At 50.0% G+C, this 18,315-nt stretch overlaps 1 protein-coding gene across 1 annotated transcript in view; it reads left to right on the top strand.

Moving 5' to 3' along the window:
• The first annotated feature begins 388 nt into the window (after window positions 1-388).
• Window positions 389-18,315, top strand: part of PAPPA2 (pappalysin 2) — a 267,658-nt gene continuing 249,731 nt past the window's right edge. Inside the window, exon 1 of the mRNA XM_047077368.1 lies at window positions 389-1,277. Within this exon, the coding sequence (XP_046933324.1) occupies window positions 389-1,277 (889 nt within the window). The remainder of the gene's footprint in view (window positions 1,278-18,315) is intronic.

Raw genomic sequence — 18,315 nt, 5'->3', positions numbered from 1 at the left:
ATCCGTGGGTCCCTCCTGTAGTATCAGCGAGGGGAGGGGCCAGTGAAGAAGGGACAGAAAAAGAAAGAAACCTGAGCCGAGTGGGAGGAGGTTCAGAGGAACCCGGAGAAATGAACTTCGTGCTGCACGGACTAAACTAGAGCCAGGAGAAGCAGGTCAGGGGAGGAGGGAGAGGGCAGCACAGCTCACGCAGCACAGCGCCCCACGCAGGGAGCCGGAAGACGCACTCCCTGGGTGCTGCTGCTCCTGAAAGTTTGGTCCCTGAACGAAAACAGTTTCCCCGGTGACTGCGAATCCACTGCTAGCCGTCTCCTCCTCTTCTCCCCCATCACTCCGGTGTGGTACCCAGAAGTTGACTTCTGGTTCTGTGTAAAGAGCTGGGGGAGGTATGATGGGCCCAAAGATCCTGAGAATAAGCCTGGTGATTCTGGCCGGGTGGGCGCTCGGCACTGCCGGCTCTGAGCCGGGCTGGACACGCAAGAGGTCCCTGGCTCAGAGGGGACGCCTGAACCAGGTGCTGTCAGAAGGAGAACGCTGTTGGCTGGGGGCCAGGCCGCCAAGACCCAGAGCCGCTCCCCAGCATCATCTTTTTGGGGTCTACCCCAGCAGGCCTGGGGACTACCTGAGGCCCTACCCCGTGGGGGCGCAGGGAACCCGCTCCACGGGACGCAGTGAGCCAGCTGCCGCAGGGGCTGCGAGCCCAGCTGGAGGTGTGGGGCTGAGGGGCACAGCTGAGCAGCCAGCCGCCTCGTGGGACAGGGATGGTCCCGCTGGGCGGTCTGAGCTGCAGGGAGACGATGACACTTATCTTGGTGATGGAGGATCCAAGGAGTCTCTAGGTGAGGCTGGGACTCGCGAACGCTCGGCCACGGCTGCCACGGCTGCTACCACCTTCGTGGGCCCAAAGGAACCCAAACCGGAGACCCAAAGCAAGGGCCGGGCCAAGACCAGGCGTCGTCGCCAGGTGGTGAAGGGGCAGGTCGGGGCCGTGCAGGGAGAGCCCGGTGTCTCTCCCCAGCGTCTCCGGCCGCGGCCGAAGCATCCCCTTGTGCACGGGGTCAGAACGAGTCCGTCGGAGGACGGCATCCAGAAGGGTGGAGGGGACCCCTCCTGGGAAGCAGAGTCCCAGGGAGGACTGCCTGTCTTGTATTTCTCCGGGAGGCGGGGGCGGCTCCTGCTGCGTCCAGAAGTGCTGGCTGAGATTCCTCGGGAGGCGTTCACAGTGGAAGCCTGGGTGAGACCGGAGGGAGGACAGAACAACCCAGCCATCATTGCAGGTAACAGCCCACTCCTGGGCTCTCCGTGGTCTTTGGGGGACAGCTGGCTTCACGTTTGACGGGGTTAGGTGAAGCGGGCACAGAGAGGAAGGGGGCAGGGGCAGGAAAGCCGGGAAGAGGTGGCCAGGAAGAGAGGGGGAAGGGCTCTTATTCATCAGCACGGCCGGACTCCAGACATCATCCACGATAATGACTCTAACCACAAGAGCATTGTCCCAATGAGTATTGATCTCCTGTGGTTCTGTACATGGATGGCGCTTGCACTTAGCAGACCTTTGGCTCACTCCCTACCCCTCCTTAAAGGGGAAGGTCTCTGGGTCTTTGTCAATGGGGAAGAGGTATCGCCCTCTATTTCCTGTAGCCTGGGCACCTTTGATGCTGCACGTGAGGACGTGAGGACAAGGACCCGTGCAGTGAGCCAGGCCCGGGGTAGTGGTAGAGGGTGCCGGGCCGTGGGAGGGGCAGGGCTGGGCTGCGGGAGGACAAGGTTGCCAGGTGCACAGCCATAAATCCTGGCAGTTCCCCTTGCTTGGAGCAGCCCTGGAACTTTGCAGAAAACCACTATCTGGCCCGGGTCCTGGCATCCCTGTTGCCTGTCCTAATGGTCACGTATCCAGCCTGAGAACAGCGGGGTCTGCTGGAAAAGGTGGGCACTCCCACGCCAGGCCGCTGGTGTTGTTTGAGGACGTAATAAGGAACCGTGTAGAACTCTATGGTTTTGGTCAGAGGTAACATCTCAGAACTCTACCCGTATGTATCTTGCACTATACCCAGATCTTGGCTTTCACGGAAAGTCACCCAGAAGGACAAAGAAAAGGATGGCATTAGGAACAACTATTCTGTGGCCTTCCTGAGGTTTCCAGCAAGCGGTGGGAGTTAGACCTGTAGGTCACCGTGTACGGTCTCATTATCCCTTTGGGTGCCTCCCATGATAGAGCCTCACACCAGGCTGGGCACATAGTGGATCCATTGTAATCTCATTAGTTTGTATCATCTACGATGCCCTTTGATGTTTGCCAGTCCTGTTTGCATCGATGGGGAAACCAAACCACGGGAGGTGTGCCAGACGCAGAGCGGGAGCGGAACCCCTGAGCTCCTGAGGTGCTTGACAGCTCCCCAAATTAAAAACTTCTCAGGTTGCCGGATGCCTACAAATAAGTTTCAGCCTGGAGAAAGAAACCTGGAGGGAGGGAACCTCTTTCAGTGGGGGTGTTGCTGGAACATCCCTTCTGGACACGCTGTCTCCCCCTCTTTGGCTGCAATTTCTCTTTTGGAAGCCGGGATTCCCAGACACTGAGCACTCTAGAGTCTTGTGGTTTTGCTTTATTTTAGTTTTGGGTGGGAGAGGGGGCGAGAGGAGGGAAGAGAGAAGGGGCTGGGCTGTGAGATAGGTGGTGGCAGAGAGAGAGAAGGAAATCCTTATTCTGGGGCCAAATGGAAGAAATAATGAGATGATTATCTGATCAGAGTTGGCAGCTTCACACCTTTTCCCAGATGACATCTTCTTGCTGCCTCATCTCGCTTCCTAGTGCCCATCTGCCAGGGAAACTGTGCTTGCAGTCTAGACCGAGACCCACGACTCCGCTTCCCCCGCCTCCTGCAGTAGCCACGGAGGGACCTGGGATCAGTTCCCTGGCTGTGAAGAATTAGAGAAGGCTCCAACAGGAATATATGAGCGAGGCTCTCAGAGACCGTTGCTTTCAGTTATTAAAACCCAGAGCTGAGGGAACAGATTCAGGCCTGTGGGTGCCTGCCCTCTGTCCTATCCCTTCCGTGTCCTGTCTCGTGCTCTGCAGAGAGTGGCATCCTGAGCTGATTCCAGTTCCGGCGCTCCGTGGGGCACGTCCCCACCAGCCCCCAGTGCATCTCCCTCCCTCGCCCACCTGTCCACCACCAGCCACCCTCCCTCCTCAAATGCCACGGCACACACACCCCGATCCTTCTCTGAAGTGCCCCTCTGAACTCCCTCACGTCCCCAAGCATGTAAAATTAGGCAGGAAATCTTTTGCAGACAGTGTAGCCTCTGGGGCTTCTCCCTCTTGAAATCAAAGTGGACCCCTGTGGTGTACTGGTATTTCCCCTTTAGGTCCACACCAGGAAGGTTGAGAGCAGGGACTACCCAGGTCTAGCTCCTCTCCACCTTCTGCCCTCTATCTTTCTTCAGAGTTGTGCACATCAGAACATCTTCAGGAAAGATTTACGGTAAAAGTCTGGGAAAGATGGGGGCTGGGAACGACGCCTTCCTTCTTTAGGATTTTAGCGGCCGGGCTCCCGAGGGCATAGGCGTCTTTGTCTACTCACTGTGCTTAGCTCCTGTGGGCCCTGGCTGAGAGACACGAGGTGGCCAAAGGAAGGCCTCCTTGGGGATAAAGGTCTCTGATTGGTTCTAACTTGCTTACTCCTATGAACAGACCAGGCCATCTCCCCTCTCTTACCCAGCACTGGCCCTGTGGTAGGTCACTGCCTGTACCTGGGCCGGTGGGCCTTCACGTGTGCAGAATAACAATTAGATCGTGTGCCTGGGAGCTAAACGTAATTCAGCCTTTGAAGTTCTGCTGCACCACTGAGGATAATCTGAGGTGCTAGAAGACTTGACTCCCATGCTCTTTCCCAATGGCTCTCAAACCTCAGCTTCTACCCACTTAGCTCCCAGTTCTTAGTCTCCCAAACTTGGGGCATTTTCCGTTCAGCAGAGACATCAAGCCATTCAGCCACACTGGCCATGGTGAAGGACCCCCCCCCCACCGGCCCCCGCCCCGCCCAAGAGATGTGGGACCTCAGGGAGTACTTCGCACGCAGGGCACTAGGTGGCAGTGTTGCTTCACGCACAGGAGAGGAGGCGGCTCCAGGGAAGCCACGTAGTGGGGAATGTGTCTGGTTTCTTGGGTTGGTGCCCCTGCCCTGGCCTCTGGGTTGTCTTGTTTCATCCCCTCCTAGGGTGTTGTTGGTAGGCATCCCTTAGGGTCGGCTTCATGCAAGTATTTTTTTGCAGGACCTGTGTGATAGGGCTAAGGTGGCATTTTGGGGGTTATGACCACCCTGCACTTGTAGCAACTAGTAAAGAAAACAAAATCAACTGGAGTTACCTCCCCCTCCACCCCAAACTCCCACGTTCTTCCAAAATAGGAAGTTGAACTCCAGAATGGATTGCCGGAATCCTTTTATTTACGGCCAAGGGCAATGCAGGCCTCAGCCTTTCGGTGCTGAGCTTCTCTCTGGCCCCTAAAGGGGGCGTGATGGTGCCGACTCCCTACCCCCCACCCCAGAGGTAGGCACCCCCAAAGTTGCCTGTTGCCTGTGCTCTGAAGCAGGGCAATGGAGACCTAGGAAACGGGCGTGTGCAGCTGCTCCAGCGTAGAGGCCTCCCTAAAAGTCACTTCTCAAGGGCCTGGCAATTTAGGGACGTGGGGCCAAAGAGGAGTAGCCTGAGGTCAGGAGCCCATTTGGTTGGACTTTTGGAACTCAGCAGTGGACAGAAGCCAAATTCTGTCCCGTCCTGATGAAATCCTTAAGCTCCAGCACCCACCCCTGAAACCATCCTGTTCCTTTCCCTCCTTCTCAACTTCCTTTCCCCTCCTTCAACCCCAGCGTACACAGAAGAGAGACTTTTAATAGGTTCCTCCTCACCCGTAATTGATTTCAAATGTTCCCTGCAGTCGCCCAGCTGAGTAACCACCTGCAGCTCCAAGTTGCAGGAGACTGAGTCAGTAAGTCCATGGCAGGATTAGAGCCTGGGCCCACGTTTCTTCATTCAACAAATATTTACTGAGCGCCTTGCCATGCAAAGCCCGGCAGGGCACTGTAGGGAATACAAAGATGTCTAAGAAACTGTCCCTGACTTGAAGACCTATCTTCCTCCTCTGAAGATCCAAGTTTCAGAGCATATCCCAGTACAGAACTGGGGAGTCAGACCGGCCTGGCCTCAGATCCCACTTCTGACACTTACCAGCGCTCTGTTCTCGCAATCCGTTGAACTGATTGGAGCCTTGGTTTCCTCACATTGAGAAATGAGATAATGTCTTGCATTGTTTACATAAGTCATATATGTAAAGTGCCCAACACGGGGCTTGGCCCATGGTACTTATGACATAGTATTAATAGCGGGAGAGAGTCACCACTAAGCGCAGTGGGCATGAACCTGCTCATCTTTGGTTCTACCCACTAACCTGTAATTTTTCCTTAGGTGGGATGTTAACTTTCACTTCTTAGGAATTTAGTGAGCTAATCTGTGAGACAGGAATGATGGTAAATAGGAATTTTCACAAGATGGTTTCAAGATGATTGAGAACACTAGAATTGGGGCGCCTGGGTGGCGCAGTTGGTTAAGCGTCCAACTTCAGCCAGGTCACGATCTCGCGTTCTGTGAGTTCGAGCCCCGCGTCAGGCTCTGGGCTGATGGCTCAGAGCCTGGAACCTGTTTCCGATTCTGTGTCTCCCTCTCTCTCTGCCCCTCCCCCGTTCATGCTCTGTCTCTCTCTGTCCCAAAAATAAATAAACGTTGAAAAAAAAAATTTAAAAAAAGAGAACACTAGAATCAGATGCTTAAAAGAACTCTGTTTTTTAAAATCATGTGTTCTTCTTAGCTTGGGCAGTACTATTTTGAATGAACTGGACAGTGGCACTGAAGCTTCTTTGGCATCCCAAACCTTTTTGAGAATCTGATGAAAGCTGTCCTTACTCCTCAGAAAAATGTACATGTTCACATAGTTGACACAACTTTCAGCCCTTTTTGGGTTTTCTTGAGGGCTAGTGTCTAACTGGCCTTGTTTAGGCACCTTGATGACTCTGTGTTTTGTTTTGAATGACATCTAAGAAATGCGGTTTCACGGGATGCTAAGATACCCCCTTCTCCCAAGAAGGGAGCTGCATCCTCAGGGTAAGAAGTTTCATTGTGCAGAGCACGGAGCTTCACAGAAGACAGGTTCCCATACGCAGAAGTGTCAGTGTAGACGTGAAGAGAATTTAAAAGGGCCATATGTGCTCTGTCCCCCTTTATCCAGTCTTAATGACAGGGGAAGAGCTACATACATACCTTTCTCAGAGCTCCTCTGAGAATGAGGAGTCTGTGACCATCTCCCTCAGCTGCCTCTTCGTATGTGACAATAGCAAAGTCGGAGTGTTTGCCCTCATGGGACCCTAAGGAGTTACCCATTTCCTTCCACATTATAGCCCTGCTCCCTGGACCGGGACCCAGATGTACAGCAAAGTTATAGCACCCCTACCCTTTGCATGGAAGAGCCATGGACGCGCGTGCCGATGACAGTCCCTGGGGGTGGATGCAATGCCAAATGCCTTGGCGAGGACGAGATACCTGAGCGTGCTTGTGTGGACGAGGCATGTGCCCTGATGGTTGTAAGTTAGCATCTGCCCATGGGGACTTTGTATCTTGTGCCTGTATGCCCCTCCAGAAGGGAGGCGACGTCTAGTGTGAGAAGTGAAACGGGCTGTTACTCCGTCCCTCCTTTCACCACTGCCTGCTGAGCCCCCTGGCCATGCAGCCTTCCCGATTCCCTGTGTGAGGGTGATCTCTGCTTCCCTACTTCCATAGCCCTTCGGGTGTGGTTTCCTGGGGGCACACATTGCTTCCTGCCTCGTTAGCTCTGGCACATGTCTCGTTTCTATCTGCCAAAATTTCCTCAGGAGCCAAACTCATGTCTGATTCACTTTTGCCATCCCCAGATATCCAGCACGGTGTTAGGCTGTCACTTACGTTTGCAGGACACGTAAGGTAGACATTCGATTCCTGGACACCCATTAGGGATGAGAAAAATGGTGAGAGGAACTTCCTGAAACCGGCGGCTCTTTGGAGAACGGGGCCGTGGCTCTCAAATTTCGCTTTTGCTGACTATAGAGGTGCGTCAGGGGCTTGGGAGAGGAGCTGCCGGGTGCGGGGCCCCCTCCCACCTTCATGGGAGCAGCCCCTTTCTTCGGGCAGGGTTCCTCAGCCCGAACAGTAGCCTTCCACCAAACCTCCCTTCCCTCTTTCCTTCCTTCTGGGTCAGACTGGCAGCATGGACTGATGGCTCCCCCAGCCTTTTCAGGCTCCCATCCTATTCTCTCTCGTAGTTGTCGCCCCTAATTAATTCATCGTACATTGATCCCATCTTCGCACCTGCTTTTTGCACTGACGCAGCTAACTAACACAAATGCAGATTCTGATTCAGTAGGTCTGGGGCAGCCTGAGATGCTGCATTTCTAACAGACTCCTAGGTGATCCTGCTGGTGTGGGGACCGTATTTAAGTAGCAAGACTCTAGACTTGTGAGTCTAGAGCAACGGTCAGCAAGCTTTTTCTGTAAAGGAACAGTAGTAAATGGCTTAGGTTTTGCAGGCCATACTCTGTTGCGGCTATTCTGTCATTAGAGTATGTGAGTGGCCTCGGACGATCTGTAGATGAACGAATGTGCCTGTGTTTCAGTAAAACTTTATTTACAAGAACAGGTGGCAGGCCAGAGTTTGCTGCCCTGTGGTATTAAGGGCACTTCCTGTATGCCGTCTGTCTCCCACAGCCCTCTGTTGCTTTGCTTCCTAGCTCTGTGCTGTCCAGAATAATACCAACCGAGGGGCTATGGCAGTATCCACACCTTCTTTTCAAGTAAAAACAAAACTTCCCAGAGATTTCCTTCCCACAGGCAACAAGTCCTGCTAATTTCTTGGTCTGAGCATTCCAGGTGGAGTTTATAGTGACTTATTTTCTATTTGAAAAAATAGCATCGAAATATAACTTCTATACGTCACGTTTAAACTCTACAATTAATGGTTTTTCTTTTTTAAGAATTGGGAGACTTTTATCAATCTAAGTTTAGAAGGTTTCATTCTACCCCGAAGAGACGCTGTCGCCCTTCACAGTCACTCCCCATCTCCCTCTTCACCTTCCCTTACCCACCACCACCAGAGACACCGCTAATCTCTTTTCTGCCTCGACAGATTTGCCTATTCTGGGCGTTTGGTATCTGAACCTGGCTTCTTTCACTGGAGGCCGATCATGTTTAACATGTGCCAGAGTTTCATTCCTTCTTATTTGCTGAGTAATAGTCCGTAGATCTGTCACACTGTGTTCATCCATTCTTCGGTTGATGGACACTGTGGTGGCCTCCACTTCTCGGCCACTGAGAACACAGCTGCTATGAACGTTGTGCACAGGTGGACTTCCGTTTTTATTTCTTTCGGGTGTATCACTCTGTGTTTACCATTTTGAGGCACTGCCAGACCACTTTCCAAAGTGGCTGCACCATTTTGCAATCCCCAGCCGTGCGTGAGGGTTCGGTTTTATATTTCTGACCCTCGAAGTGAAAAGGGTTCCTGCGACTTCACTGATGATTAGGGCCGTTGCTTACATCTGATGGCACCTGGTGGTCCTTGAGAACTGTGCTGTTGTCCAGGTAGAGACACCTGGATTCTGGTGCTGAGGTCTCTGCAGTCACAGGGAACCCTTACTGGTGGAGGCGGATGCTGTCATCAGGCTCCCTCCTCCAGCTTCTCAAGGGCACCCTAAAGTGGCCCTTTCTTCCCTGAACCCAGCTCTGCATGGAAGGAGCTCTCCTTTGGCCTGAATTGCGTTGCTTTCTAGTACTTTCCACACACACACACACACACACACACACACACACACACACGAGCCCTAAATTACATGCACATGGGGAACATTCAGGCCCCCAGCAGGCATAGTACATCAGACTGTGATGGGGCAGCACCTTCAGAAAGAAAAGGAGAAGAGAAGCAGAGGAGGAGGAAGAATAAAGCCCGTATGGCTCCCTCACAATGCCCTGAACTTTCTCTTGGGTTCCAGCTTTGGGTTCATTGCTGTCACCCTGTGAGCCATTCTGTTCAGGGCCAGTGTCTGACTCACAAGGGGCAGATTTGGGGCTTAGGGGCCGCCCAGGTATCTGTTGGGGGAAGGAGAGTCACTTCCCGGTGGTAGCACAGAGGAGTTTCCTCTGAGTACGACCATGTGACCATCCTCCTTGTCACACTCCAGCGTCAGTGCCTGACCCCTGTTATTATCAGTTATTATTAGGGCCTTTCCTGTCCTCACCCGCAGCCTTAAGTTAGTGCCTCTTAGCCCTTTTACGATCTCAGGGAGACAAGATCCTGAGGACGGGCTTTGAGTGACCTGGCACGGTGCCATTAGCCGCTCTCTCCCCGTCCTCTGTTAGCCGTGTGTCCTCTCCCAGTTCTCAAGGATGACCCGAAACCCATGGGGACTCTTGGCATTGCCCTTGGCTGGAGCACAGGTTGTCAAGTTGGAAATGCTCAGGAGTGTCAGGGCTGGGAACCAGGAATCCCCTTTGGCAGCCCAAATAAACTCATCCGCTGTTTGTCACCTGCAACACTTTGTCCTTCCTCTCTGCTCTATCCTTCATGCTCTTCTTTATTGTTCCTCTGCGGCTGCCCCTCAGAGTCATTCAGAAATGTGTGCTCTTGGCTCCTTCTTGTTCCCATCGTAGCCTGCTCCTCAGGGAGGCCAAATAAAGAGGAGAGGGAGGCTGCACCTTAGTTTGGATTCTGAACACCCGTTAGCTTCAGTTCCTGATGCCATAAACAGATACATAAACTCCATGCTTCTGCTCTCCAGTACATGGAATCTGGTTACTCTCAGGGCTCGTTGCATCATACACACCGTGACCCTGGCACCTTCCAGAAAGTATATCTTAGGCTAAGTTTGTGTCCGAGAAGTAACAACATCCTCTCTTTCCCATGTTCACTGCCTACTTTAAAACAGTCCTGTTCTTTGAATGTATTTATTTATTCAGGGATTTTTAAAAACTTTTTTTTTAATGAAATTTATTGTCAAATTGGTTTCCATACAACACCCAGTGCTCATCCCAACAGGCACCCTCCTCAATACCCATCTCCCACTCCCCATCAACCCTCGTTTGTTCTCAGTTTTTAAGAGTCTCTTATGCTTTGGCTCCCTAACATTTTTTTTTCTCCTTCCCCTCCCCCATGGTCTTCTAATAAGTTTCTCAGGATCCACATAAGAGTGAAACCATATGGTATCTGTCTTTCTCTGTATGGCTTATTTCACTTAGCATCACACTCTCCAGTTCCATCCACGTTGCTACAAAGGGCCATATTTCGTTCTTTCTCATTGCCATGTAGTACTCCATTGTGTATATAAACCACAATTTCTTTATCCATTCATCAGTTGATGGACTTTTAAGCTCTTTCCATAATTTAGCTATAGTTGAGAGTGCTGCTATACACATTGGGGTCCAAGTGCCCCTATGCATCAGTACTCCTGTATCCCTTGGGTAAATTCCTAGCAGTGCTACTGCTGGGTCATAGTATAGGTCTATTTTTAATTTTTTGAGGAACCTCCACACTGTTTTCCAGAGTGGCTGCACCAGTTTGCATTCCCACCAACAGTGCAAGAGGGTTCCCGTTTCTCCATGTCCTCTCCAGCATCTATAGTCTCCTGTTTTGTTCATTTTAGTCACTCTGACTGGCGTGAGGTGATATCTGAGTGTGGTTTTGATTTGTATTTCCCTGATGAGGAGCGACGTTGAGCATCTTTTCATGTGCCTGTTGGCCATCCAGATGTCTTCTTTAGAGAAGTGTCTATTCATGTTTTCTGCCCATTTCTTCACTGGGTTATTTGTTTTTCGGGTGTGGAGTTTGGTGAGCTGTTTATAGATTTTGGATACTAGCCCTTTGTCCGATATGTCATTTGCAAATATCTTTTCCCATTCCGTTGGTTGCCTTTTAGTTTTGTTGATTGTTTCCTTTGCTGTGCAGAAGCTTCATGAGGTCCCAATAGTTCATTTTTGCTTTTAATTCCCTTGCCTTTGGGTATGTGTCAAGTAAGAATTGCTGCGGCTGAGGTCAGAGAGGTCTTTTCCTGCTTTTTCCTCTAGGGTTTTGATGGTTTCCTGTCTCACATTCAGGTCCTTTATCCATTTTGAGTTTGTTTTTGTGAATGGTGTAAGAAAGTGGTCTAGTTTCATCCTTCTGCATGTTGCTGTCCAGTTCTCCCAGCACCATTTGTTAAAGAGACTGTCTTTTTTCCATCGGATATTCTTTCCTGCTTTGTCAAAGATGAGTTGGCCATAACGTTTGTGGGTCTAGTTGTGGGGTTTCTATTCTATTCCATCGGTCTATGTGTCTGTTTTTGTGCCAATACCATGCTGTCTTGATGATTACGTCTTTGTAGTAGAGGCTAAAGTCTGGGATTGTGATGCCTCCCGCTTTGGTCTTCTTCTTCAAAATTACTTTGGCTGTTCGGGGCCTTTTGTGGTTCCATGTGAATTTTAGGATTGCTTGTTCTAGCTTCGAGAAGAATGCTGGTGCAATTTTGATTGGGATTGCATTGAATGTGTAGATAGCTTTGGGTAGTATTGACATTTTAACAATATTTATTCTTCCAATCCATGAGCATGGAATGTTTTCCAAGTTAGTTTATATATAGTATAATAATGATTACAGGAATGGAATTTAGTGATTCATCACTTATACCTAACACCCAGCTCTTATCCCAGCAAGTGCCCTCTTTAATGCCTATTGCCCATTTAGTCCATCCCCCCACCCAACAACCCCTCCACCAGCCCTCTGTTTGTTCTCTGTATTTAAGAGTCTCTCCTGCTTTGTCTGCTTCTCTGTTTTTATCTTATTTTTCTCCTCCTATCCTGTGTTCATCTGTTTGAATTTTTTTAAAAAAGAGAACATCCAGGAAATAAATCCAGCGGCCAAACGAAAACATCCCAGTTGTCTTTATGAGGCAGCAATGAGTGGTGATGTAACACGGTTCTGCCCAAATATACAGTATGGTCACGGGACCCCCAAGTCTCAGAACATTTGAACTTGACATGGCAACCAGTTGGGATACCAAGACTAGTCATTTAGCTCATTTCTGGATTAGAAGTCCAGTTACTAATCAGAGGGGAAGTCACAGAGTTCAAAAGTTAATCAATCCGTTCGTGAGTCATCAGTCGGGCGGTGACTCACCATTTGTTCATTTTCGTACAGATCATTGCTGTACATTTTAGGAAGGTTAGGGAGGAACGGAGGTAGCTGGGTTCTGTTTGCTTCTTCCTCCACTCATATATTCACTCATCCAGTATATTGAGCTTCCGTCAGGCGAAGTTTCAGGCGTTGGACCGTGTGCTGGAGAAGCAAAGATGGGGAAGCCAGGGACTGTCTGGAAGGCGCTCTGTGCCCAGCGCGCGGACCTGTAACTAATGATCACAGCCCAGCCGCTGGCTGGGGCCGGTTTACCCCGAGGAGCCTGAGGGTTCCCTATGGCTAGGGAAGGAGAGCTGGTGACCAGAGAGGCAGAGGAGGCCTGGGAGGCAGCAGAATTGGGGAAAGGGAAAAGGATGGGTTCCCAACACGTCAGATGGTGCAGGGGTGGCCAACTGGCAGGCCTGACCTGGGCTCGCTTAGATCCAGCAGTTAGAGCATCACTGGCGGCTGGGGCGCCTGGGTGGCTCAGCCGGTTCAGTGTCTGACTCGTGGTTTCAGTTCAGGTCATGGTCTCACAGTTTGTGGGTTTGAGCCCTGGATCCTCTGTCTCCTTCCCTCTCTCTCTCTGCCCCTCTCCCGCTCACGTGCGCATGTGTGCTCTCTCTCTCTCAAGAAATAAAAGAAACATTAAAAAAATTCTTTAAAAGAATATCACTGGTGGCTTGAGAGAGACAGAGTTTCCACTCCAGAGTTGGGGTCCTGGGAGGGGACGTCCCATTACAGTGAGTGGAAATATGAATGAATGGCTGGAGGGTGAAGACAGAGAGCAGAGTCTTTTTTTGAAAAATTTTTAAATGTGTTTATTTGTTTTTGAGAGAGAGAGAGAGAGACAGAGCATAAGCAGGGGAGGGGCAGAGGGAGAGGCAGACACAGAATCTGAAACAGGCTCCAGGCTCTGAGCTGTCAACACAGAGCCCGACGTGGGGCTCGAACTCATGAACCACGAGATCGTGACCTGAGCCGAAGTTGGATGCTTAACTGACTGAGCCCCGAGGTGCCCTGAGAGCAGAGTCTTGTGCACTCTCTACAGAAACCCAGCTGTGAGGGAAGGGGGTGAATGTCAGAAGCAGACGCAGGCTCAGAGAGATTTCATTTCAAGGTGAGAGAGATCCAAGTCTCCAGGCCTTATTACAAAGCACTAGTAATCTAAAGGAGGACACAGCGGGGGCACCTGGGTGGCTCAGCCAGTTAGGCATCTGACTTCAGCTTAGGTCATGATCTCACAGTCTGTGAGATTAAGCCCCACGTCTGGATCTGCACTGACAGTGTGGAGCCTACCTGGGATTCTCCCTCTCTCCCTCTCTCTCTGCCCCTCCCCCACTTGCTCTCTCTCTCTCTCTCAAAATAGATGAACTTAAAAAGGAAAAACCCTAGTAATCTAAAGTAGGACACAACATAAATGCAGGGGAAAATAGCGGAAGGTGAAGTAACAAATATAAAGTGTGCACACACAGGCCCCAGTCATGCCAAGACCTTACTGAAGAAGTTTTTATTTGACAATAACTCATGTAGTACTTTGTGCCAGGCCTGACTGTGGTCACCACACAAGCCTGAACACATGTGCTCCTCAGAACAAGTCGAGGAAGTGGCTGGAGGAGCCGGAGCACAGAGCAGAACAGGATAGGACGCTGCCCAAGATCACACAGCCTATTCATGCAGCCCCAGGATCGGAACCTGAGCGCTCTGTTCCTGGACGACACGCTTTTGCCCGCTGGGCCGAGCAGTCTCTAACTTCTATGGCAGGAGCAGGAAGGAGTGGAGGGCCCAGCCTATCCCAACCGAGCCCTTCTCTGTTTTGTTGTTTTGTTTTTTGTTTTTGCTCTCAGCAAAGGGCTCCATCCACACAGGCCAGCACTTGGGAGTTCCTGTCCCACATGGAGACCCCTCGCCCCTACCGCCCACAATATATATCCCATATAATACCAGGAACCAGTCACCAAATCATGGCTACTTTACCTGGACAGTATCTTTCGGACCTGTGCGGCCCCTACCTTCCTTTTGGCCACATTAATTGCGGACGTCTCTCACCTGACGGATCGATTCATCCCTCGGCTAATTGCACCAAAGGGAGTTTTCTCAAATACAAAGCAGCTCAAGTCACTTTCCTGCCCCGACCGTTGGGTGACCACACTGTGTGCTCAGGGTCAAGTTTTGCTGCCTTCATTTGCCACGCGGGACCCTACTTATGCCCTCAGACTCGTCACTGCCCTCCAGGATTGACACACGCTCACAAACCCATTCCCATACACACACACACGCACACACACGCACACACCCACACTCACTCAGTTAATTCCTTCAACACCAGACTACAAGCAGTGACACAGATATACCACTCTTTCCCGGACCTCTGGCCTCTGGCCTCTGCCCTTTGCCCTTTTCCTCCCAACAGAAAACCGTTTCCCCAAACCCACATTCATCTAACTTACTCTAAGTCACTTCCTGGCTTTTTAGTTAATATGATTTCCTCCAGGAAATCTTCCTTGGTCTCACTGACCAAGGTAGGTTTGTTCTCTGCCGGGTTCTCCCAGTAACCTGTACTCAGCCTTATGAAGACACTCAGAGCAACTTCCCGTAATTCCCATTCCACTTTTATTTATTCAACAGATACTTACTGGGTTCCTGCTGTGTGCCAGGCACTGTGCTGGGGGCTGATGTGAAACGGACGCACGTGGCCCCTACTCCTGTGCCATTTCTCTCCCGGGCCAGCTCCCCACTGAGCTATAGGCTGCTTGAGGTCAGGGGTTGTCCTTTGTACATGGCTGCACCCATGGCACTGGGTGCATTATCAGCAAATAAAGCTCATCCAGCACATGTTTGATGAGCATGAATGAATGGGTGAACACACGAAGGGCGAGATGTAGGTCTTGATGCAGACTGTAGAGCGAATTCTGTCTGGAAGTAGACACAGGAAGCATGGTAATCTCCAAGTCCTATTGATTTAGAAGGTGGCCAAGAGGTTTTAAATTCACTCAACAATACCCTAGAAGGAGTGGTTACTCTCAGCCCCCACTTCAACTTCCTCAACTCCCCAAATCTATCAATACTTGAGAGATACTGACCAAGATCTAGTCTCCTAGAAAAACTGGATATGATTGCAACTTGGTTAACTATGATTCTTTCTTTTTGTTTTTGTAAGTTTATTTATTTTGAGAGAGAGCATGTATGCAAGTGGGGGGGAGGGCAGAGAGAGAGAGAAAGAGAGAATCCCAAGCAGGCTCCACACTGTCATTGTGGAGCCCAAAGCAAGGGCTCAAACTCACAAATTGTGAGATCGTGACCTGAGCTGAAATCAAGAGTCAGAAGCTTAACTGACTGAGCCACCCAGGTGCCCCTAACTATGATTATTTCTAAATTTTCAGAAATTATCTCTTCTATTTATTTGCTTCCTTTGGTTTGAACATATGATCTCTTTCTCATTCTCTCCCTAGAACTTTTGTTTTGTGCTTCTGTTAACATTAGAGAAAGGAAGGGATAGAGAGTATACCTAGGGAAAGTTAATCTTGTTAATCTGAAGGAGAGGCCAAGAAGGGACCTGGAAACTTTCCTTGGGTTCCAAGTATTTCCAGCCTTTGCTCCTTCTCTGGTTCCCTAAAAATCTGGAGTTATCACAAAGGTTTTTTTTTTTTTTTAGGGGGTGGAATTCTTTTAACATAAAACACAGGCGGTACCTAGCTCCATTATTTTTAATCTATTCACTCACTAATTTATTTATTTGACAGATATTTATTGAATACAAAGTAGGTATTCAAGAACTATTTTGAAATAAGTTCCAACTTTATGGAGAATAATAATAAGCACTAGCCATAGCAGAGATGTATTTTAGACATTGTTTGTTTCAAAGCACATTAATAATTTGAAATAATTGCACAGTAGAATATCCTTATAATCCTTATGATTCTAGCCTGTGGCATGCGTCCTGTGGATGGAGGTAATCTTGGGCACGGCTCCCTCCCTGGGTGTGGCAGTCTTACTTCGCCCTTGGACAGAGTGCTGAGTGTCACTGGCCTGACCTTAGCCAGGAGCAGCCATGGCAGAGGAGGGGATGTGAGCAGGTGGCCCCACCCCTTCTGGCTTTCTGCCCACGGCAAGGTCTGGGAACTTAGGAGAGACGTGCCATATGCTGGCTGCAGAAAGCCAGGCAGGAAGGAGGAAGGCACCTGCTGACCTTGCTGTTCCTGGAACTCCTGTCACCATCCCTCCTCCTGGCCCTGCCTCCCACCTGACTGCAGACTTCCAGTCTTTTCTCTAGTCCAGAACCATGGTGGCTTCCCCCTCCCGCTCAAGTTCAAGCTACTCAGCTCAGTGGCGGGAGCCCTCTGATTGCCTGCAGGCTTCTGGGGGCTCGGCTGGATCTTGGTCATGTATGTGTCACCCCAGCACCCAAGACAGGGTCTAGAGTCGAGCGGACACTTTGAATAGAATGAATTGAGAATAATCTAGCCACTTTCCACACACAGAACCTGCTCTCTCCTCACTCCCAGAGTCAACCGCTTTCCCAAGTCAGGGAAGTCTTATCTCTCCCCTCCACATGACCCCCCTCTTACCAGCTCCTGGCCTCTGCACAAACGGACTCCCTACCTGAAAGGCCCTACCTCGATCTCTTCCTCCATCTAAATTCTTTCTTTTCCTTTTTTTATTTTTTTAAATTCTTTCCTTAATGTAGTGGTTAGGAATTCAGGATCTGCAGGCAGGTGTTCTGGGCTTAAGCCCTTGACTAACTGTGTGAACTTGGCAGGTTAAAGTCCCCTCATTGGTAAAACTGGCATCACGACCATTTCTCTTTCATAGAATTGCTGTGATGATTAAATAAATTAATGCACAGCATGTGCTTAGCGCTGTGCCTGGGGCATAGTGTGAGGTCAGTCAGTGCTAGTTGCTATTTTCATCCTTCCATGGTGATGCGGTAGCACGGGAAGGACCCAAAGCCTTCAAGACACTGCCAGCCGATCAGACCGGGGCTGGCTCGTGCCCGTCTTCTCTGAGGCCTCCTCTGTCCGTTTTGGTCCATGCAGATTCGCTTTTTCCTGAGCTCCTACGCGTAGATGTGCATGTATATTTACTGTGACACAGTTGGGCATTGAATTACTTGTAGCGAAATCTTGATACACTGGATTCCAACTACCCAGTATCCTCAACTAACCATCATGTTTTAGTGGTTCCACTTTTTTAGGAGATAGAAGCATATGATTGCAAGGTGAATTCAAAGGAGGGATCTAGTAGAAACAAAACCTGCCCATCAAAATGTAGGTTCAGCTCAATCCTTTCTACCCTCTGTGGACTGTCACAGGATGTGTAACAGTGAGAAGTGATGAGAAGGATGAGGACCTTGAAGTCCTTCAGGATGAGCCTAGAGATCCCAGGCATGGACTCTCAGAACAACATGGGCCTGGTGACAACCCAGCCCAGCCTCTACTTCACAGATGGGAACATGAGGCCCAGAGAGGGAAAGGCACTTTCCAGACATCACACAGCAGTAGGCTGGGACCAGATTCCAGGTTTTTTGGTTCCCAATTTGGTACTATTTCAACTCTTCCAGGTTGCTGTTGGTCAATTTAAGTTTCTTGTTGGATGGGGAGCCTGGGTGGTTCAGTCGGTTAAAGCTTCCGACTTCAGCTCAGGTCATGCTCTCACGGTTCCTGAGTTCCAGCCCCACGTCGGGCTCTGTGCTGACAGCTCAGAGCCTGGAGCCTGTTTCAGATTCTGTGTCTCCCTCTCTGTCTCTGCCACTCCCCTGCTCACACTCTGTCTCTCTCTCTCAAAAATAAATAATAAACATTAAAAAAAATTAAATTTCTTAGTGGAAAACAGAAGAAAACATTTTAAAAAAGACTTTCAATAAGAAAGGGAAAAAAATATGATTTTAGTCCTCATTTAACCTGAAATGCCAATTAATCACCCATTTTCCTTGTTCTTTCTCTTTCTCACGCAGAGGCCAGGCAGCCAAAGCTGTGTCACAGCAGGGCTTGACTCATAGGTCAGCTTGAAGTGTTCTCTTTGAACACTGGGCTCTGAAGACTCACCTGGATTTAATTTGAGAACACACACCCTGAAGTCTGGTTTTTTCTCAGACTTTC

The sequence above is a fragment of the Lynx rufus genome, unplaced genomic scaffold (assembly GCF_022079265.1).
Source record: "Lynx rufus isolate CCGP_SWC_20201006 ecotype Redwood Valley unplaced genomic scaffold, mLynRuf1.p SCAF_15, whole genome shotgun sequence".
Lineage (NCBI taxonomy): Eukaryota > Metazoa > Chordata > Mammalia > Carnivora > Felidae > Lynx > Lynx rufus.
The sequence above is the reverse complement of the archived record's forward strand: the minus strand, read 5'-3'. Positions and strand labels throughout refer to the sequence as shown.